This window comes from Trachemys scripta, chromosome 24 (genome assembly GCF_013100865.1).
Source record: "Trachemys scripta elegans isolate TJP31775 chromosome 24, CAS_Tse_1.0, whole genome shotgun sequence".
NCBI lineage: Eukaryota > Metazoa > Chordata > Testudines > Emydidae > Trachemys > Trachemys scripta.
In genome coordinates, this window is record NC_048321.1 from 12,838,312 (window position 1) to 12,856,413 (window position 18,102).

The window sequence follows — 18,102 nt, forward strand, 5'->3', positions numbered from 1 at the left end:
CTCTAGCATGGACAACCCCTGCATTTCATTCTCCTCCATGCACAAAAGGGCAAGTCCCCCCACCCGTTGCAGGAAGAAGCAGTATTCCTGGCTACCAACACCCATGCCCCCTGATCTATCTCACTGGACCTCATCCCTTCCCGGATCCATGGATAGAACCCCGGAGTCCTGACTCCCACCCCACTCTCCCCGCTCCAACTCACTAGACCCCATTCTCCACACAGAACTTGGGATAGAACCCAGGAGTCCTGGCTTCCAGCCGCGCCTTGACCATGGGAGACCACTCCTCTCCCCGAGGCAGGGACTGAACCCAGGAGTCCTGGCTCCCAGTACCCCGCTCTAACCACTAGATCCCACTCCCCTCCCCTAGCCAGGGATAGTACACAGGAATCCTGGCTCCCAGCCCCTTTCCCACACAGCCCATTCTAACCACTAGACCCCACTCTCCTCAGAATTCAACCTTGGTCTCCTGTATCATACTATTGGGGGATGTTTTCCCAGTAGCGTTGGGTTCCCATTGGGGGTCTCAGGGTCCCAGCTCCGAGAATGGGGCCTATTAACGAACACTCTGGGGAGGGCTGGGTGTGACTGAGATTTTATCTAGAACAGGAAGGGATGTATCCACAACACATAGACAACACAGTTGCATCATTTGTGACTCAGCGTTTCTTGTGAGCTAACAGTGCTGGGTTATCTCTGGGTCGTGGTGCAGCCCCTGTCAGGAAAGAACTTGTGCAAAATATGGGCCCTTTCTCTTCATGGGGGCACGGTTCAATAGATGAGCTGCTGGCCAAGCATCTAGTGCATTAGAGCAGGGGAGTGGGGGCTGTGAGGCAGGACTCCTGGGTTCTATGCCAGGCTCTGGGAGGAAGTGGGGGCCAGTTTTAAAGCAATGGTTGTTGCTTAGGTGGTTTCTCTGCTAAGACAGTGTCCGAATGATCATTTCCATTCACGGTTTGCAGCTTGTGGATCTCAGAGAGGAGATGGGGGTGGAGCATGTAGAAGACACATAGTTAAGGGGAGTGAACTCAACACACAGGGGAGGGCTCAGGGGTGCTTGGGACAGACTCACAGATGCTTTGCTGAGCAAACACACGCCATCCAAGTCTCTCTCAGTGCTGGGTCCTGTGCTGCCCAGGTGAGTCAAGACGATGGGCAGAGGCCCCTCTTTGGGTCTGAAGGGGAATTTCCTTTCTAAGGCTACCTAGAAGCCACAGAATTTTGCCATTGACAAGGCAAAGCAGTTGGACTCCCTGCCACTGGGTATCAGTGCAGTTACCAGTGGAACTCCCTGCCACTGGGTAGCACTGGGGTTAACCTGGAGCATTCAATAGAGAGAAGTAGGAGGTGAGATCTCTGACATGGGTGAATTTTTCTCTTTTTCACATTTAATCAGATGAGGTGTTACCCACTTTCGAAGCTCTAAAACACCGGACCCCACATCTACCCAGGAGTTCTGACCCCCATCCGTGGACATCTCTCCAAGAATTGAGGCTAGAACCCAGGAGTCCTGGATCTCACACCCCTTCTCTCACCATTAGGCCATTCTTTAGAGCAGAGAGAACGCCAATCTAAAAAGGCCATGTGGGGTGTAGTCCCAGGCAGCGGCAATAACCCAGAGGTCCCTGGTGCAGGGCTGGCAGCACGGCTGTGGGGCAGAGAAGGAGGTCAGTAGATTGAGGCTTCCTGTGTTACATTGAGGTGAGAAGGACCCTGCCCAATCTCACACATCAGGGTGTAGCAGCAATTCCTAGGACAGGCAGATGAGCACAGAAGACCGATTTGGGGTGGGGTGGCTTTTTCCAGCTTGTAGCAGTGACTTCCACCATCACCAGCTCTTGCATGCTAGGAGTCAACAGCACCAATTCCCATCTCCCTGAGCTAGCCAGTCCCTGCCCTGGAGACAGATTGGAGCTGGCGTCTGCCAGGGGGAAAGGCCCAATGTCCCATTCCCCACCCTTCTGACTCAGTCCATCATCCAGATAGTAGTGATGTGGTATTCCTGGCATAGCTGTGTATGGACCTACCAGACTGTCCCCTTCCCCACTGCTCCCACATCTGCTATCCCTCTTTTCCTCCTCTGCTGCCCATAGTTCTACCTTGTAGCAGTGAGTTCCACCGGCTATAGCCCAGTTGCTGAAAATACCCAGTCTGGATTTTCTGGAAGACAAGAGGGTGCCCACCTAAGTCCTGTCCAATAGTGTGTTCCTAACCCCCTCTGTTATTTCTTGATTCCTCCTCTTCCACTCTCCCCTTTCCCCTCCACTGTCATCCCTTCCAACCCCTCTTCTGTCTCTCCCCAGGGCATCATGGACCAAGGCAACACGACTCTCCCACCAACCACTGGGGTGAATTCCAGCCAAAACCCAGCAGGTTTGAATGCCACTTACCTGGCCTCTGCAGTGTTGCTCTTCCCCACCTTCCTGGTGGGTGTGGTGGGGAATGGGTTGTACCTGTGGGTGCTGGGACTGAAGATGAGGAGGACGGTGACCACTCTCTGGTTCCTGTCCCTGGTCTCCTCTTACCTCCTCCTCACCCTGCTGATCCCCTTCTTCATCATCTCCCTCCTCATGGGTTTACACTGGGTCTTTGGCATGGCCATGTGCAAGATCCTCAACACCTGCATCTCCGTGGGCATGTTCTCCATTGTCTTCCATCTCACCCTCATCAGCCTGGACCGCTACACTCTCACTCACCATCCCATCTGGTCCCGGAATCACCGCACCATGTCCCGGGCTAGGAAGCTGGTTGTGGGCATTTGGCTGGCTTCCTTCGTTCTCAGCACTCCCTACCTGGCTTTCCGGGAGACCCGGGTGGAGGACGGGGACAGGATCACCTGCAAGAATAATTACGCTCTTTCCAGAGACTGGAATGGAGCCAAGATGAAGGACATGGGCAGACGGGTCCACCTGGCCATTTTCACAGTCCGGTTCCTGCTGGGCTTTCTGCTGCCCTTCTGCACCATCACGGGATGTTATATCTGCGTTGTGATGAAGATGAAGGAGAAGAAGCTGGCATGGGCTGGGAAGCCCTTCAAAGTCATTGTGACCACGGTGGTTTCCTTCTTCCTTGGCTGGCTGCCCTACCACCTCTACCATGGCTTGAAGCTCTCCAATAAGGAGGTGCCAGAGTCAGTGATGGGTGCCCTCTTGGTCATTTACACCTTCACATCCTGCTTCAATGCCTGCTTCACCCCCATCCTCTACCTCTTTGTGGGGGAGAAGTTCTGGCAGGTCTTCAGAACATCTCTTCTCACTCTGGTGAAAGCGGCTTTTGTCGACGATCTTGGCAGCAGTGCCTCCGAGTCTAGTGGAAGACATGGGACAGAAGTCGAGAACACAAAATAGTTGATGGCCTGAAGGTGCACAGACTTAGGGAGAGTTGAAATCTTGCCATCCCATTTGTTCTAGATTCCTGATGGTTCTAAATCCAAATGGGTTTCAGGTATCTTACTATTCATAAACCCTGTAGTGTCCCTGGATTTTAGATTCCCTGCTCTCTCTAGAATTCAATGCATTCTAGGTCACTCAATTTTTTCAAACTCAGTGGATCATCAATGGCAGCAGATTAGTAGCAAGCTCCAGAATTTTGTTTGTTTTAGATCTCTCAATGTGTTCTAACCCAATTGACTCTCTTGGATTCTGCGTCACTAGCTGGCTCTGGAATCTCATTTACTGTAAGTCTCTCAATGTGTTCAAACTCAAAGTCTATGGGTTCTAGATTCCCATCTGGATCTAGGACATCACTGGATTCTAGAGTGTTTTCAAACCACATAGAATCCAACAGGTTCCAGATTGTTTGCTGAAAGTTTCATCGTGGTTCTAGATTTCCAAATGGTTTAAAATCCATTAGGCATAGTATATTATAGAAGAGTCTGTGTAGTACAATAGTGATATCTAGCTCTTTTCCAGTATTTGTAATCAGTAGATCTCAAAGAACTTTAGCAAGGAGATCATTAGCAGTCTTTCAGTTTTTAGAAATGGAGAAACTGAGGTACAGATTGGGGAAGTAGCTTGGCCAAGGTCACCCAGTGGAAACTTTGCTAAGTCCAGTGGCAAAACCGGGAACAAACCCATGTCAGCTGTCTCCCAGCCCAGGTCTCTATCCATGAATTTCCTTAGATTGTGAGCTCTCTGGGACAGGGACTGTCTTTTTGCTCTGTGTTTGTACAGAGCCTAGCACAGCGGGATCTTGGGCCAGGATGGGGGTTCCCAGTACTACCGAAATAAAAACTAATAATAAATTCTCATTCCCAGGCATTCCTTGAACTACATAAATTCTGTACATTTTGTGGGACATCTCTGACATAATTTACAAACACTGTGTGATTCGCTCACTAGGATATTTTGTGTGGGGAGTTTCTGGCTTAGTTTAACAGCAGCCGGTAAGGAAAACAAGCCAGCAGAATGAAGAGCAGCTCCAGAGAAACCACCTGCCTATGAAAATTCAGGGTGGTGAAGAGGCAACGTGCGAGCTAGTAACTGTGGTGCTGTATAGAATGTAGGTGACCATTCATAATATTATGGATACCAATATTGCGAAGTTGCATGAATCATACCAGGTATGCCATGTAAGGTATCAGTAGAAAAAGGTATGATTTGCTAAATATGGTAAGCTTGGTTATATGTATGTGTCATGTTTGTATTTGAGTTAGAAAAATGTGTGGTATATTGATATCTCCAATTTGTGCTGTGTATCTGTGTGACACCCCCAGATAGATTGGCATTAGCACTGCCTAGTCTGTTCGATGGCCCATCAAGGGCAATCGGCTGTACAGTAAACCCGTTGAGAGAAGCCAGGGGCTATGCCTCTGAGTCAGCAGGACTTATAGGGACATGCCTGGGGACAGGGAACTCCAAGACCTTCTCCATACCCAAATGCTGGGAACTTGTGTTTGGGACAGAGGATATATACAGGATATAAGACGGCAGCTGCATCTTCTCCATTTTGTCTTCAATCCTGGTTTTGACCTCTGGAGAAACTTCTGTACAAACTGCAGGTCTGAACAAAGGCCTGAATGACCCATCCAAGCTTTGGGTGTGTTCCAGAGGGACTTTACAAGCCAGCAAACTCACCAGTGATAAATGGACTTTGAAGTCTCTGTGTGTATAGTAAAAACTTTGATTTTAGATGCTAAAGGATTAGTTGACAGTGTGGTATTTTTGGGAAAAATCCAAACCAATATTGATCTGGTAATGAGGCTGGGCGTTTGGGGATCTGAAGAGCATTTTGTATAATGAATAGAGTTTTAAGTAACTTCTCACTTTACTGGACCTATTTGCTGATTGGGAGCCTAGATTGGAATGCAATAAAGGGGGCTGTGTGATTTCTATCTTTTTTCTTGGCTTCTTGAAAACCAGTGTGGGGGATCAGGAGCACAGCTTCTGACTGGTTGGTGAATCTAACTACTGTATTAACCCCCAGTTTTGGGATAAACTGCTCTCCTTAATGCAGCCTGCCCTGACCTTGGCATTTTCAGTGTGGGCTGCCCTAGGCACCTCTGGTCACAGGTCACAGTAACTGTGAAGATCTCACTTGCAAGCTCCAGCCAAGTTACAAAACCTTGGGCAAGGCTGGGGGCCGGCAGATCCAAAAGATGATAAAGACTAAAAAAGACCAAACCAGTTTCTCCATCACCAACAATTTTGAACACAGGGCTGCATGGTATTTCTAACGGTTCTAGGGCAGTTCTGAGCTCAGGTCTGCAACACCTGGTTGCAAGCACCCCCCTGAATCCAACAGCCCTTTCCTCTTTGCACACTCACATCCAACTCCGGGGCAACAGCCCAGCCACACTCATGCCAGCTGCCATGGACACATCTCTGGGGCATGTGCCTCTTTCAAAGCCCCGTTGAAGCTCTAGTCCCTTTGGACACACCATCCCTCCAATGCGTGGCAGGTGGAGTTGATATTTTCCGAGGTGGTACTGCTGGACCCCACATTTCTGTGCATCCCTGGCCCTCTGCACCTGACCGGTCTCAGGAGCTTGTCTGGGAAGTAGTGGATTATCCAATGGACCAATGGGGTCCATGCCTAGGGGCTCTGGCCAATTGGGGGCCCCTGGAGAAATGGACGCCCCACGCCAGCAGAAATCCCAGAGCCCTGGCAGAAGCGCTGGGTTGGCAAGGTAGGGAAAATCCTCGCGTCCTGACACTGCTCCCGACACCACTCCCCGACAGAAGCGCCGGATTGGTTGGGGGAAGCTCCAGCACCCGGACCCCTGCTGCAGGCCTGGGACTGAAGGGCTTTTGCTCCCTGTTGAGGCCTCGAGGTAGTGGTCAGAGCAGGGGAGGGGTGACAGAAGACATCTCAGTTCTAACCCCAGATGCAGGAGGGGAGTGGGGTCTAGTGGGTTAGAGAAAGTGGGGGGCTGGGAACCAGAGCTCCTGAGTTCTATCCCGGGCTCTGGCAGGGGAGTGGGAGCTTATTTTAAAGCAATGGCTGTTTCTTAGGTGGTTTCTTTGCTAAGACAGTGTCTGAATGATCATTTCCATTCATGGTTTGCAGCTTCTCCATCTCAGAGATCAGGTGGAGGCGGAGCGTGTAGAAGACACAGAGTTAAGGGGAGTGACCTCAACACACAGGACAGTACAGACTCACACACTTTGCTGCTGCGGAAACACACACCATCCGAGTCTCTCTCTGCGCTGGGTCCTGTGCTGCCCAGGTGAGTCGAGACAAAGGGCAGAGGCCCCTCCTTGGGTCTGAAGGGGAATTTCTTTGTTAATCCTACCTAGATGCCACAGACATTTGCTATTATGAAGGCAAACCAGTGGGACTCCCTGGCCCTGGGTATTAATGGGGTTAACATGGGGTCTCAATAGACAGAAGTAGTAGGTGGGGTCTGTCACATGGGTGAATTTTCCTCTTTTGTTTCATGTTAATCAGATGAGGTGTTCCCCATTACCAAGCTCTAAGCCACAGGAACCCCCAACCCTCCCACAGCCCAGGAATCCTGCTTCCCAGCCACTGCAGCTATGACCCACTAGACCTGTCTCACCTGCCAGAGCCAGGAATAGATACCAGGAGTCCTCTCTCACAGTCTCCCCTGCCGTAACCATAAGGCCAGCCTGCAGGGCACAGAGGACACCATGTTAACAAGGCCGTGGGGGAGGCAGTCCCAGACAGAGACAATAGCACAGAGGTCCCTGGTTCAGAGCTGCAGCATGGCTGAGGGGCAGAGGAGCAGCGTGGTGGATTGAGGCCTTCCTGTGTTACAATGAGGGTGAGAAGGACCCTGCACGCTCTCTCGAGTCAGAGTGTTGCAGCAGTTCCTGTGACAGGCAGATGAGTACAAGAGACAGGGTGGGGGAGGGATGGCTTTTTTTCCCCACCTTGTAGCAGAAAGTTCCACTGGCCCCAGCTCCTGCATGATAGGAGTCAACACCACTGCTCTCCACCTCCCTGAACCAGCTAGTCCCAGGCCCTGAAACCAGATCAGAGCCAGAGCCTCCTAGTGGGGAAAGGTCTCATGTGCTGTGCTGGAGTCTGCTGGGGAAAAGGGTGACCGTTTGGTTGGGGAGTTCATGAAATGCAGTTCCCGGCATGTGAGCTTCTCATAATATCCAAATTGCACGGACACCCCTGTGTGTAGGGCAACTGCGTTGAAAAACTGCACTCTGCAACGGAGGCTGGGGTGGGGTTTCTGTGGCAAATTTGGGAGCGTTGGGTCAAGGAGCTCCCAGGATTCCACCACTCTCCCCCAAATTTGAGCTGGTTTCTCATTTTCAGATTGTGAGGATGTTCTTGGTGCAGAGCCAGGGAAAAACTGAAGGCTCGGACCTTCATGAAATGCAGAGCATGGACAGCCCCTGAACTCGGCTATTAAATGAGGGCAGGGACTGGTACAGAAATATTTCAAAAGTTGTTCCACTACTAAAGTGTTTGTACTTTGGCTTACCGGCAGTTCACACCTCTGCAGGCTGTAGCTAGCACAGGAAATCTTCAATGAGAAACACAGGGGCTGCGCTTTGTGCTGACAAGGGTGGGGTGGGGAGACCACAGGCACTGTGCTTAGTCTTTGCACCTATAGATGAGGAGTCTGATGTTGTCTCATCCATCTTAGCACATCCAATCTGCTGTTTGTGAGGTGTCTCAGCGGGGCTGGGCATTACTGGGGGGTGGGGAGGTTAGCTAGACCAAGAGGAGGCAGCCTTTCACAGGATTCAGTTCACAATTTGATGCACTGGCAAAAAGTAGAGAATGCAGGAATCCTTGTTTTGTTCTCCACCTACCCTAACCACTGGACCCCACTTCCCTGCCAGAGCCAGGGATAGACCCCAGGAGTCCTGATTCCCAGCATCCCCTGCTCTAACCCAGCAGACCTCACTCCCCCCTCCCCCCAGAGGCAGTAGAATTACTCAAGAGTTCTGAAATGAAGTCAGACACACATGGATTTACACCAGCTGAGGATCTGGCCTGTTCACTCCATTGCCCTATTGACTTTTAGGCTTAGTTTCCCCAAGAAATTTGGCATTTTTTTGTGCTTCTAGTTTTTGTAATGTTTACCTACTAAGCACCCTTAAAGAGACCTGATTTTCCACAAGGAGGGTGCTCGACAGTTTCTGCACATCAGACCACTCACAGGGACACCCAAAACCTTGAAACTCCAAGCATGACCAGACATTTTGGCAAACTTAGATCTCCAGCCCTTGGCCCTTTGCGTAAGAGACTTGTGCCATAAATCTCCAAGTAACCCTCCTTCCAGAGCTGAGACCTTCCCTAGATCCACAGTGTGACTGGCTGCCCCCCTTAGGATGCCACCAGATATGCTGAGATATCACTGAGCCTGCCTGTTATGCCAACCTGGGCACCCTTTTTATCTGTCTTGCTGAGCCAAGCTATTAAGCTTTCTCCAGCACACACAGGCAGGGCCACACCAAACTGCAGAACAAAACAGACACTGAGATCAGTTTGGGGAAGGTTCATCTTAAGGGACTTCCCCAACACTCAGGAGTCCATCTCCCTTGCAGTTCAGACCCAAAGGTATATTATGAAATCTGCCTCCTCCCTCAATGTGGACAAAGGTATGGCAGCCTCTTCCCCCCAACACACATTTCAATTATGAATTGTACACCCAGGGTTATATTCTAAGCAAGAAATAAGTTTATTAACTACCCAAGGTGAATTTTAAGTGAATATAAGAGATAACAGACAGAACAAAGCAGATTACTGAGCAAATAAAACAAAGTACACAAGCTAAGCTCAATATACTTAAGAAACATGTTACAACATGTAATTTCTTATCCTAAACGTTATTTTAGGCCGGTTGCAAAGTTTCCGTGCTTCAGAGTTCCAGTTATATTTCTTTTCAGACTGAACCCCTGTCTCAGTGTGGACTACCCTCCCCCCCCGCCCCCCCCCTTCCCTTCACGTGGCTGTCACACTCTTTTTTTTTGAGGAGGCAGGCCGTGGAGAGGAGGAGTCAGATTTGCCTTCCTCCCCACCCTTAAGATTTACAGAAGGCAGGAATCCTTTGTTTCCCAAACTTGACCCCCCCCTTCCCTTCCAGTGGAAAGTTACAAGAAGTCCCAGGTAATGTTTAGTATCAGGTGCCAAGACCACCTGACCTAGTAGTGAGACAGGTTTCACAGTGGTAGCCGTGTTAGTCTGTATTAGGAAAAACAATGAGGAGTCCTTGTGGCACCTCGGAGACTAACACATTTATGTGAGCAAAAGCCGCGCTTTATTCTGCCAGCTTGTTTTCCTCATAAGCCAAAACCTGCACACACTAAATATCCCAGTGAGTGGGTCACACAGTGGTTGTAAAGTATTTCAGAGCCTCCACACAAACCTTGAATCTATGTAGTTCAAGTAACACCCGGGATTGATTATTGGATTTTATTTCAGGTAGTTCTGGGAGCCCCAGTCGTGGTCCCTGGCCCTGCCGTGCAAGGTGCTGTACAAACACAGAGTAGAAAGTGAGTCCCTGCACAAGAGAGCTCACTGTCTAGGGAGGCAGGGTAGATAGAGACCAGGAACTAGGTCTCAGGAGACCTTGGTACTATTCCTGACTCTGTCACTGGCTATCTGGGTGACCTTGGCCAAGTTACTGCCATACTCTGTGCCTCAGTTTCCCCATTTGTAATAACCAGGACACTGCTACTGACCTCCTTGGTAAAATACATTGAGATCTACTGAGGAAAAGCACTAGAGAAAAGCTAGGGGTGAGGGGCTGGGCTGGCTGGAAAGGCAGAGGTGCCATGAGGGGCCGGGCCAGCTCAGAAAGCGGCAGGGCCGTGAGGGGCTACGCCGGCTCAGAAAGCAGCAGGGCCGGGCTGGCTGGAGAGGTGGAGGGGCCAGGCCAGCAGGGAAGGCAAAGGGGCCATAAGGGTTCTGGCTGGTTGGGAATGCGGAGGGGTCATGAGACCCTAAGGAGGTGCGGGAAGAACACAAAGGGGATTGGAGAAGAGGGAGAGAGAGACAGAAGTGTGGAGCTCTAGCACTGACAACCCCTGCATTTCATTCTCCTCCATGCACAACCTGGCAAGTCCCCCAGCCCGATACAGGGAAAACCAGGAATCCTGGCTCCCAACACCCATACCCCCCGATCTATCTCACTGGACCCCACTCTCCACACAGAATTCAGGATAGAACGCACGAGTCCTGGCTTGCAACCCTACCTTGACCATGGGAGCCCACTCTTCTCCCCGAGACAGGGACAGAACCCAGGAGTCCTAGTTCTCAGTACCCTGCTCTAACCATTAGACTTACTTCCCTCCCATGGCCAGGGATAGTACCCAGGAATCCTGGCTCCCAGCCCCCTCCCAATCTAACCATTAGACCCCATTCTCCTCAGAATTCCATCTTGGTCTCGTGTCTCATGCTGTTGGGGGCTGTTTTCCCAGTAGCATTGGGTTCCTGTCGGGGAGCTCTGAGGATGGGGCCCGTGAAACTGGAACAATGCTGGACTCGCCCCTGCGGCACCTCCTGCTGGTCATCTCAGGAATTAGCTCTCCAACTGTCAGAGCACCCTCTGCAGGCCAGTGATCTGCCTTACCGCTGGCCCCATGTCCCTCCCAGGACCCTGGTGCCCCTTCTCTGGGGTGCTGCCCCTCTGGCAGTAACCCCAATCTCAGGGTCTCCCCTCCCAGGGGAACCCCCACCCCCTATCCCCACCTCACCTCAGTCTTAGCTACTGCCAGTCACCACTTAGCCCCCGTTCACTGGGGCAGACTGCAATGTATCAGCCACTCATCACAGACCAGCCACTCATCCCTCACCCCTAGCTCTGGACCTGCTGCCTCTGCCTTCCCTATCCATGGACTGCCTCCTGCAACCCAAGTGTGCCTCACCCTAGGCCTGCAGCCTGGGGCTTTCCTAGGCCGGAGCTCCCCGGATCCCTTGGCCTTTCCCCAGCCCTGCTCCACTCTAGGCACTTGGTTCAGCTCTCTACAGCCAGGCCCTTCTCTCTCTGAACACAGAGAGAGACTCCCTGTGTGAGCTCCTGGCTCAAGCCTTTAAGGGCCAGCTGAGCCTACTTCCCACTCAGCCTGTGATGTTCTCCCAGCCCTTCAGCCCTCTCCCAGGGCTGGTTTTAACCCTGTCAGGGCTGGAGTGGGGAGCCACCCCGTTACAGTAATGAACACCCCGGTGGGCCAGCCTATACTCCACCCTGGTCCTGAGGCCCGCCGGGGATATCAGCTGGTGGCTCCTTCATGGGCCGTGAGCATGGGCACGTATTTGGCACGGTTTACCCCTGTCCCGGACACCTGGCCCTTCTGTGGCATGAGGGAGACTCTTGCGCATGTTTACTTGGAGTGCACCAGGTTGCAGCCCCTATTCCGGCTCCTCACGAATATTCTGTTACATTTCTGGCCGCACTTTTCCCCTCACCTCCTTCTCTATGCACTCCCTATCTGTGGCCCCACAAAGTCACGGGACCTCCTGGTCAACCTCCTCCTGGCCCTGGCTAAAACGGCCATCTATAAAAGCAGGGAGAGGAGGTTGGCCGATGGGGTCTCCTGTGACTGTGGGGCCTGTTTCTGATCCTCTATCAATTCACGTATCCAGGCAGAGTTCATCTGGGGGGCTTCTGCTGGCTCCCTTGATGCCTTCGAGGAGAAGTGGGCGCTGTCCTGGGTTCTCTGCTTGGTGTCCCCATCAAGCTCCCTTCTTTTGACCCTTTGACCGCACTCCTGTCCCTGTTATTTCATTAGTTGTCCCCCAAAATCATTTGGTTTCCAGTCATGTAGCTCCTCCCCTTAGGCTGGGGGGGGGTCCTTCAGAGCCCACTTCCCAGAACCGAATAGATACAGTAACGAACACTCTGGGGAGGGCTGGGTGTGACTGAGATTTTATCTAGAACAGGAAGGGGCAACATTTCACATGAGTTTTCTCACCCAGGGAAGTACCCACAACATGTAGATAACACTGGACCCCTCATTGCTATTGACCTGCTCTAACCCCTAGACCCCACCCCCCTCCCAGAGCTGAGGACAGACCCCAGGAATCCTAGCTCCCAGTGACCCCTTTCCCCAAACTCCAAACCACTAGACCCGCCCCCCACTCCTCAGCTGGGAGTTGCATCATTTCTGACCCAGCATTTGTTGTGAGCTAACAGTGCTGGGTTATCTCTGGGTGGTGGTGCAGCCCCTGTCAGGAAAGAACTTGTGCAAAATACAGGCCCTTCCTCTTCATGGGGGCACGGCTCAATAGATGAGCTGCTGGACAAGCATCTAGTGCGTTAGAGAGGTGGGGGGGAGCTAGGAATCCTGGGTTCTATGCCAGGCTCTGAGAGGGGAGTGGGGGGCTAGTTTTAAAGAAATGGCTGTTGCGTAGGTGATTTTGCTGCTAAGACAGTGTCCGATGATCATTTCCATTCATGGTTTGCAGCTTGTGGATCTCAGAGAGCCGGTGGGGGTGCAGCATGTAGAAGACACAGAGTTAAGGAGAGTGAACTCAACACACAGGGGAGGGCTCAGGGGTGCTGGGGACAGACTCACGGGCGCTTTCCTGAGCAAATACGCACCATCCACGTCTCTCTCTGTGCTGGGTCCTGCACTGCCCAGGTTAGTTGAGACGATGGGCAGAGGGATTCTTCTATACTATAGAAGAAAATTACTACTACACCATCCCTGCACCCCATTCCAAGAGCCAAGGATTGAACCCAGGAGTTCTGGCTGCCACCCCCCTTCTGCTAACCATTAGGCCATTCTGCAGAGCAGAACAAATGCTAATCTAACAAGGCCATGGGAGGCGCAGTCCCAGGCAGAGGTAAGAACCCAGAGGTCAAAGACCCAGTTGGGAATCTAGAACTCATAGACTTTGAACACATTGAGAGGATTACAAGAAATGAGATTTCAAATCCAGCTAGTAATGCAGAATCCAAGAGAGTCAATTAGGTTAGAACACATTGTGCAGGGCTGGCAACACGGCTGTGGGGCAGAGAAGTAGGTCAGTGGATAGAGGCTTCCTGTGTTATAATGAGGGTGAGAAGGACCCTGCCCATTCTCACAAGTTAGGGTGTAGCAGCAATTCCTATGACAGGCAGATGAGCTCAGAAGACAGGTTTGGGGTAGGGTGGCTTTTTCCAGTTTGTAGCAGTGACTTCCACCATCACCAACTCCTGCATGATTGGAGTCAACAACACCGATCCCCACCTCCCTGAGCCAGCCAGTCCCTGCCCTGGAGACAGATTAGAGCAGGCATGTGCTAGGGGGAAAGGCCCTGTGCCCCATTCCTCCCCCCCCCGAGCCAGCCCAACATCCTGATTACTGCTGTGTATTTGACCTACAAAACTGTTCCCTTCCCCACTCCTCCCACATCTGCTGTCCCTCTTTTCCTCCTCTGCTGCCCATAGTTCTACCTTGTAGAACTAAGTTCCACCAGCTATAGCCCAGTTGCTGAGAATACCCAGCCTGGATATTCTGGAGGACCAGAGGGTGCCCAGCTAGGTTCTCTCCAATAGTGCATTCCTAACCCCCTCTCTTGTTGCTTCATTCCACCTCTTCCATTCTACCCTTTCCCCTCCACTGTTGTCCCTTCTAACCCCTCTTCTGTCTCTCCCCAGGGCACCATGGACCAAGGGAGCACGACTCTCCCACCAACCACTAGGGTGAATTCCAGCCCTACCTCAGCAGCTGTGAGCCCCGCTCACCTGGCCTCTGCAGTGTTGTTCTTTCCCACCTTCCTGGTGGGTGTGCTGGGGAACGGGTTGTACCTGTGGGTGCTGGGACTGAAGATGAGGAAGACGGTGACCACCCTCTGGTTCCTCTCCCTAGTCTTCTGCTACTTCCTCTTCACCCTGATGATCCCCTTCTTCATTGTCTACCTCCTCATGGATTTACACTGGGTCTTCGGCAAATCCATGTGCAAGCTCCTCTACACCTTCATCTCCGTGGGTATGTTCACCTCTGCCTTCCTTATCACCCTCATCAGCCTGGACCGCTACACCCTCACTCACCATCCCATCTGGTCCCGGAATCACCGCACCATGCCCCGGGCTCGGAAGCTGGTTGTGGGTGTGTGGCTGACCTCCTTTGTTCTCAGCACTCCCTACCTGGCTTTCCGGGAGATCCGCGAGATGGACGGGGGCAAGATCATCTGCATCAATAATTACACGCTCTCCAGAGACTGGAATGGAGCTGAGACGGAGGAGCTGAGCAGACGGGTCCACCAGGCTTTCTTCATGGTCGAGTTCCTGCTGGGCTTCCTGCTGCCTTTCTGCACCATCATGGGATGCTATGTCCGCGTTGGGCTGAAGATGAAGGAGAAGAAGCTGGCATGGGCTGGGAAGCCCTTCAAAGTCATGGTGACCGCGGTGGTTTCCTTCTTCCTTGGCTGGCTGCCCTACCACCTCTACTATGGCTTGAAGCTCTACAAGAAGGAGGAGACAGAGTTAGTGACAGGCCCTCTCTTGGTCATTTACACCTTCTCATGCAGTTTCAACACCTGCTTTAGCCCCATCCTCTACCTCTTTATGGGGGAGAAATTCTGGCAGGTCTTCAGGACATCTCTTGTCACTCTAGTCAAAGCGGCTTTTGTTGACGATCTCGGCAGCGGTGTCCCCGAGTCTAGTGGAAGACAAGGGTCAGAAGTCGAGAACACAAAACAGGAGATGACCTGAAGATGGCCAGACTTAGGGAGAGTTGAAAACTTGGCATCCCTTTTGTCCCTAGATTCCTGATGGTTCTCAATCCTAATGGGCTCCAGGTATCTAACTGTTCATAAACCCTGCAATATCCCTGGATTCTAGATTCCCTGCTTTCTCCAGAATTGCATGCATTCTAGGTCACTCCATTTTTTCAAACTCAATGCATCATCAATGGCACCAGATAGTAGCCAGCTACAGAATCTTGTTTGTTTTAGATGTCTCAATGTGTTTGCACCTAATTGACTCTCTTGGATTCTGCATCACTAGCTGGCTCTGGAATCTCATTTATTGTAAGCCTATTAATGTGTTCAAAGTGAAAGTCTACGGGTTCTAGATTCCCGACTGGATCTAGGACATCACTGGATTCTAGAGTGTTTTCAAACCACATAGAATCCAACAGGTTCAAGATTGTTTGCTAAAAGTCTCAATGGGGTTCTAGATTACCAAATGGTTTAAAATCCATTAGGTGTAGTATATTATAGAAGAGTCTCTGTATTACTATAGTGATATCTTGCTCTTCTCTAGTGCTTGTCATGAGTAGATCTCTAAGAACTTTAGCAAGCAGATCAGTAGCAGTCTTCCAGTTTTTGCAAATGGGTAAACTGAAACACAAAGTGGGAAAGTAGCTTGGCCAAGGTCACCCAGTGGAAACTTTGCTAAGTCCTGTGGCACAATCGGGAACAAACCCATGTCTGCTGTGTGCTAGCATGTTTCTATCCATTGCATCTCCTTAGACTGTGAGCTCTCCGGGACAGGGACTGTGTTTTCGCTCTGTGTTTGTATGGTGCCTAGCACAGCAGGTCCTGGGCCAGGATTGGGTTTCCCAGCACTACCAAAAAATAATAATAATAATTCCCAGGCATTCCTTGAACTACACAGATTCTGTAAGTTTTCTGGGGTGGCTCTGAGATAATTTACAAACACTGCGTGACCCGCTCACTGGGATATTTAGTGTGGAGAGTCTCTGCCTTAGTTTAAGAGTGGCCAGTAAGGAAAAGAAGCCAGGAGAATGAAGAGCGGCTCCAGAGAAACCACCTGCCCGTGAACATTCAGGGAGGTGAAGAGATAACGTTCAAGCTAGTAACTGTGATGCTGTATGGAATGTGGATGACCATTCATAATATTATGGATACCAATATTACAAAATTGCATGAATCATACCAGATATGCCATGTCAGGTGTCAGTGGATAAGGTATGATTTGCTAAATATGGTAAGCTTGTTTATATGTATGTGTCATATATGTATTGTGAGTTATAAATATGTTTGGTATATTGATATCTCCAACTTTTGACACACCCAGACAGATTGGTATTAGCACTGCCTAGTCTGTTCGATGGCCCATCAAGGGCAATCGGCTGTACAGTAAACCCATTGAGAGAAGCCATGGGTACGCCTCTGAGTCAGCAGGACTTGTAGGGGCATGCCTCTGGAGGGGGGACTCCAAGAGCTTTTCCATACTCATATGCTGGGAACTTGTATTTGGGACAGAGGATGTACACAGGATATCAGAATGCAGCTGCATCTTCTCCATTTTGTCTTCAATCCTGCTTCCGACCTCTGGAGTAACTTCTCTACAAACTGCAGCTCTGAACAAAGTACTGAATGACCAATCCAAGCTGTGGATGTGTTCCAGAGGGACTTTACCAGCCAGCAAACTCGCCAATGCTGCTGCAAACCTGATATATAGACTTTGAAGTCTCTGTGTGTATCTGATTGCTTAGACCATTTAACAAATCTCTGCTTGTTCTTTTCTTTTTTTTTACAGTAAAACCTTTGGTTTTAGATGCTAAAGGATTTCCTGGCAACATGGTATTTTGGGTAAAATCCAAACCAGTATAGTTCTGGAAATGTGGCTGGCCTTTTGGGGATCAGAAGAACATTTTGTATAGTGTGGGAAAAGAGACCAGGCCGGCCTTCCTTACAGAGACCAAAACACAGGCCTCAACCCGTATTACAGGCCGCAAGCCTGAACCAGACTAAGTGTCATGTTCCCTGCCAGCATCGGTCAAGGGTATGACCAGAGGAGGGAGGGGGCCGGAGGGAGAGAAAGAAGACGTCCAGCAGCAATAATAGCTTGTGTGTATTTATGGCAATGAAATATAGTAATAACCCCTCATAAGGCTGGCGAAATATAATAACAGCTTGTGTGAAGCAAGACCGTATCTAATTAAACTAACGAATCACATCTCGTTATTTAGCTGCCCTTAACCCCCCTTCTCCGAGTGCACAAACTCCCTTCCCGAAACAGCACCCTGACTGGAACATTTGCACAATAGACACCCCAAATAAGGCAAGATAATGCCAGTATCGGAAAACCACCAGGAACCCCTCTACTCAATTAGCACCCTATTCCGAGAAATTGCCTAAGAATTGCCGAGAAGGGCGGAAAGACCCTAACTCCCTTATTCTCATAAATGACGTGTAACATGTAATATGTTTGCGGTTTTTGACTATAAAAGTAACTCTGTATGCTCAATTCAGGGGAGTGGTTTTCTAACTGCTTCCCCCAACGCGTTGGTATGTATTGCAATAAACAGGCTTCAGCCTTGAGTCTCTGATCAAAATGATGCATGGGTGACTTTTTCCACAACAATAGTGAATAGAGTTTTAAGTAACTTTTCACTTTACTGGACCTATTTGCTATTTGCCTAGATTGGAATGCAATAAAGGCAGCTGTGTGATTTTTTTTTCTTGGCTTCTTGATAAGCCTTGTGGGGGGATCAGGAGCACAGCTTCTAACTGGTTGGTGACTCTAACTACTGTATTAGCCACCAGTTTGGGGATAAATTGCTCTTCTTTTTGCAGCCTGCCCTGAGCTTGGGATCTTCAGTGTGGGCTGTCCTAGGCACCTATGGTCACAGGTCACAGTAACTGTCAAGATCTCACATGCCAGCTCCAGCTAAGTTACAAAATCTGGGCCAAGGCTGGGGGCCAGCACATCCAAAATATGATAAAGACTAAAAAAGACTCACCTTGATGGTTTCTCCATCACCAACAATTTTTGAT

At 50.4% G+C, this 18,102-nt stretch overlaps 2 protein-coding genes across 2 annotated transcripts; both read left to right on the forward strand.

Moving 5' to 3' along the window:
* Nucleotides 1-1,004: 1,004 nt before the first annotated feature.
* Nucleotides 1,005-5,208, forward strand: LOC117869809 (probable G-protein coupled receptor 33). Its single transcript, XM_034756918.1, has 2 exons — nucleotides 1,005-1,138; nucleotides 2,304-5,208. The coding sequence occupies exon 2, from the start codon at nucleotides 2,310-2,312 to the stop codon at nucleotides 3,345-3,347; it is 1,038 nt and encodes a 345-aa protein (XP_034612809.1). The 5' UTR covers nucleotides 1,005-1,138; nucleotides 2,304-2,309; the 3' UTR covers nucleotides 3,348-5,208.
* Nucleotides 2,296-17,571, forward strand: LOC117869808 (probable G-protein coupled receptor 33). The gene is made up of 3 exons (XM_034756917.1): nucleotides 2,296-2,373; nucleotides 6,508-6,667; nucleotides 14,012-17,571. Exon 3 carries the CDS (start codon nucleotides 14,018-14,020, stop codon nucleotides 15,065-15,067), a length of 1,050 nt encoding a protein of 349 aa, XP_034612808.1. The 5' UTR covers nucleotides 2,296-2,373; nucleotides 6,508-6,667; nucleotides 14,012-14,017; the 3' UTR covers nucleotides 15,068-17,571.
* The last annotated feature ends 531 nt before the right edge of the window (nucleotides 17,572-18,102 follow it).

Excerpts from the sequence above, each read along its gene's own strand:
- LOC117869809 (XM_034756918.1), top strand. The coding sequence starts at position 2,310 with ATGGACCAAGGCAACACGACTCTCCCACCAACCACTGGGGTGAATTCC.
- LOC117869808 (XM_034756917.1), top strand. The coding sequence starts at position 14,018 with ATGGACCAAGGGAGCACGACTCTCCCACCAACCACTAGGGTGAATTCC.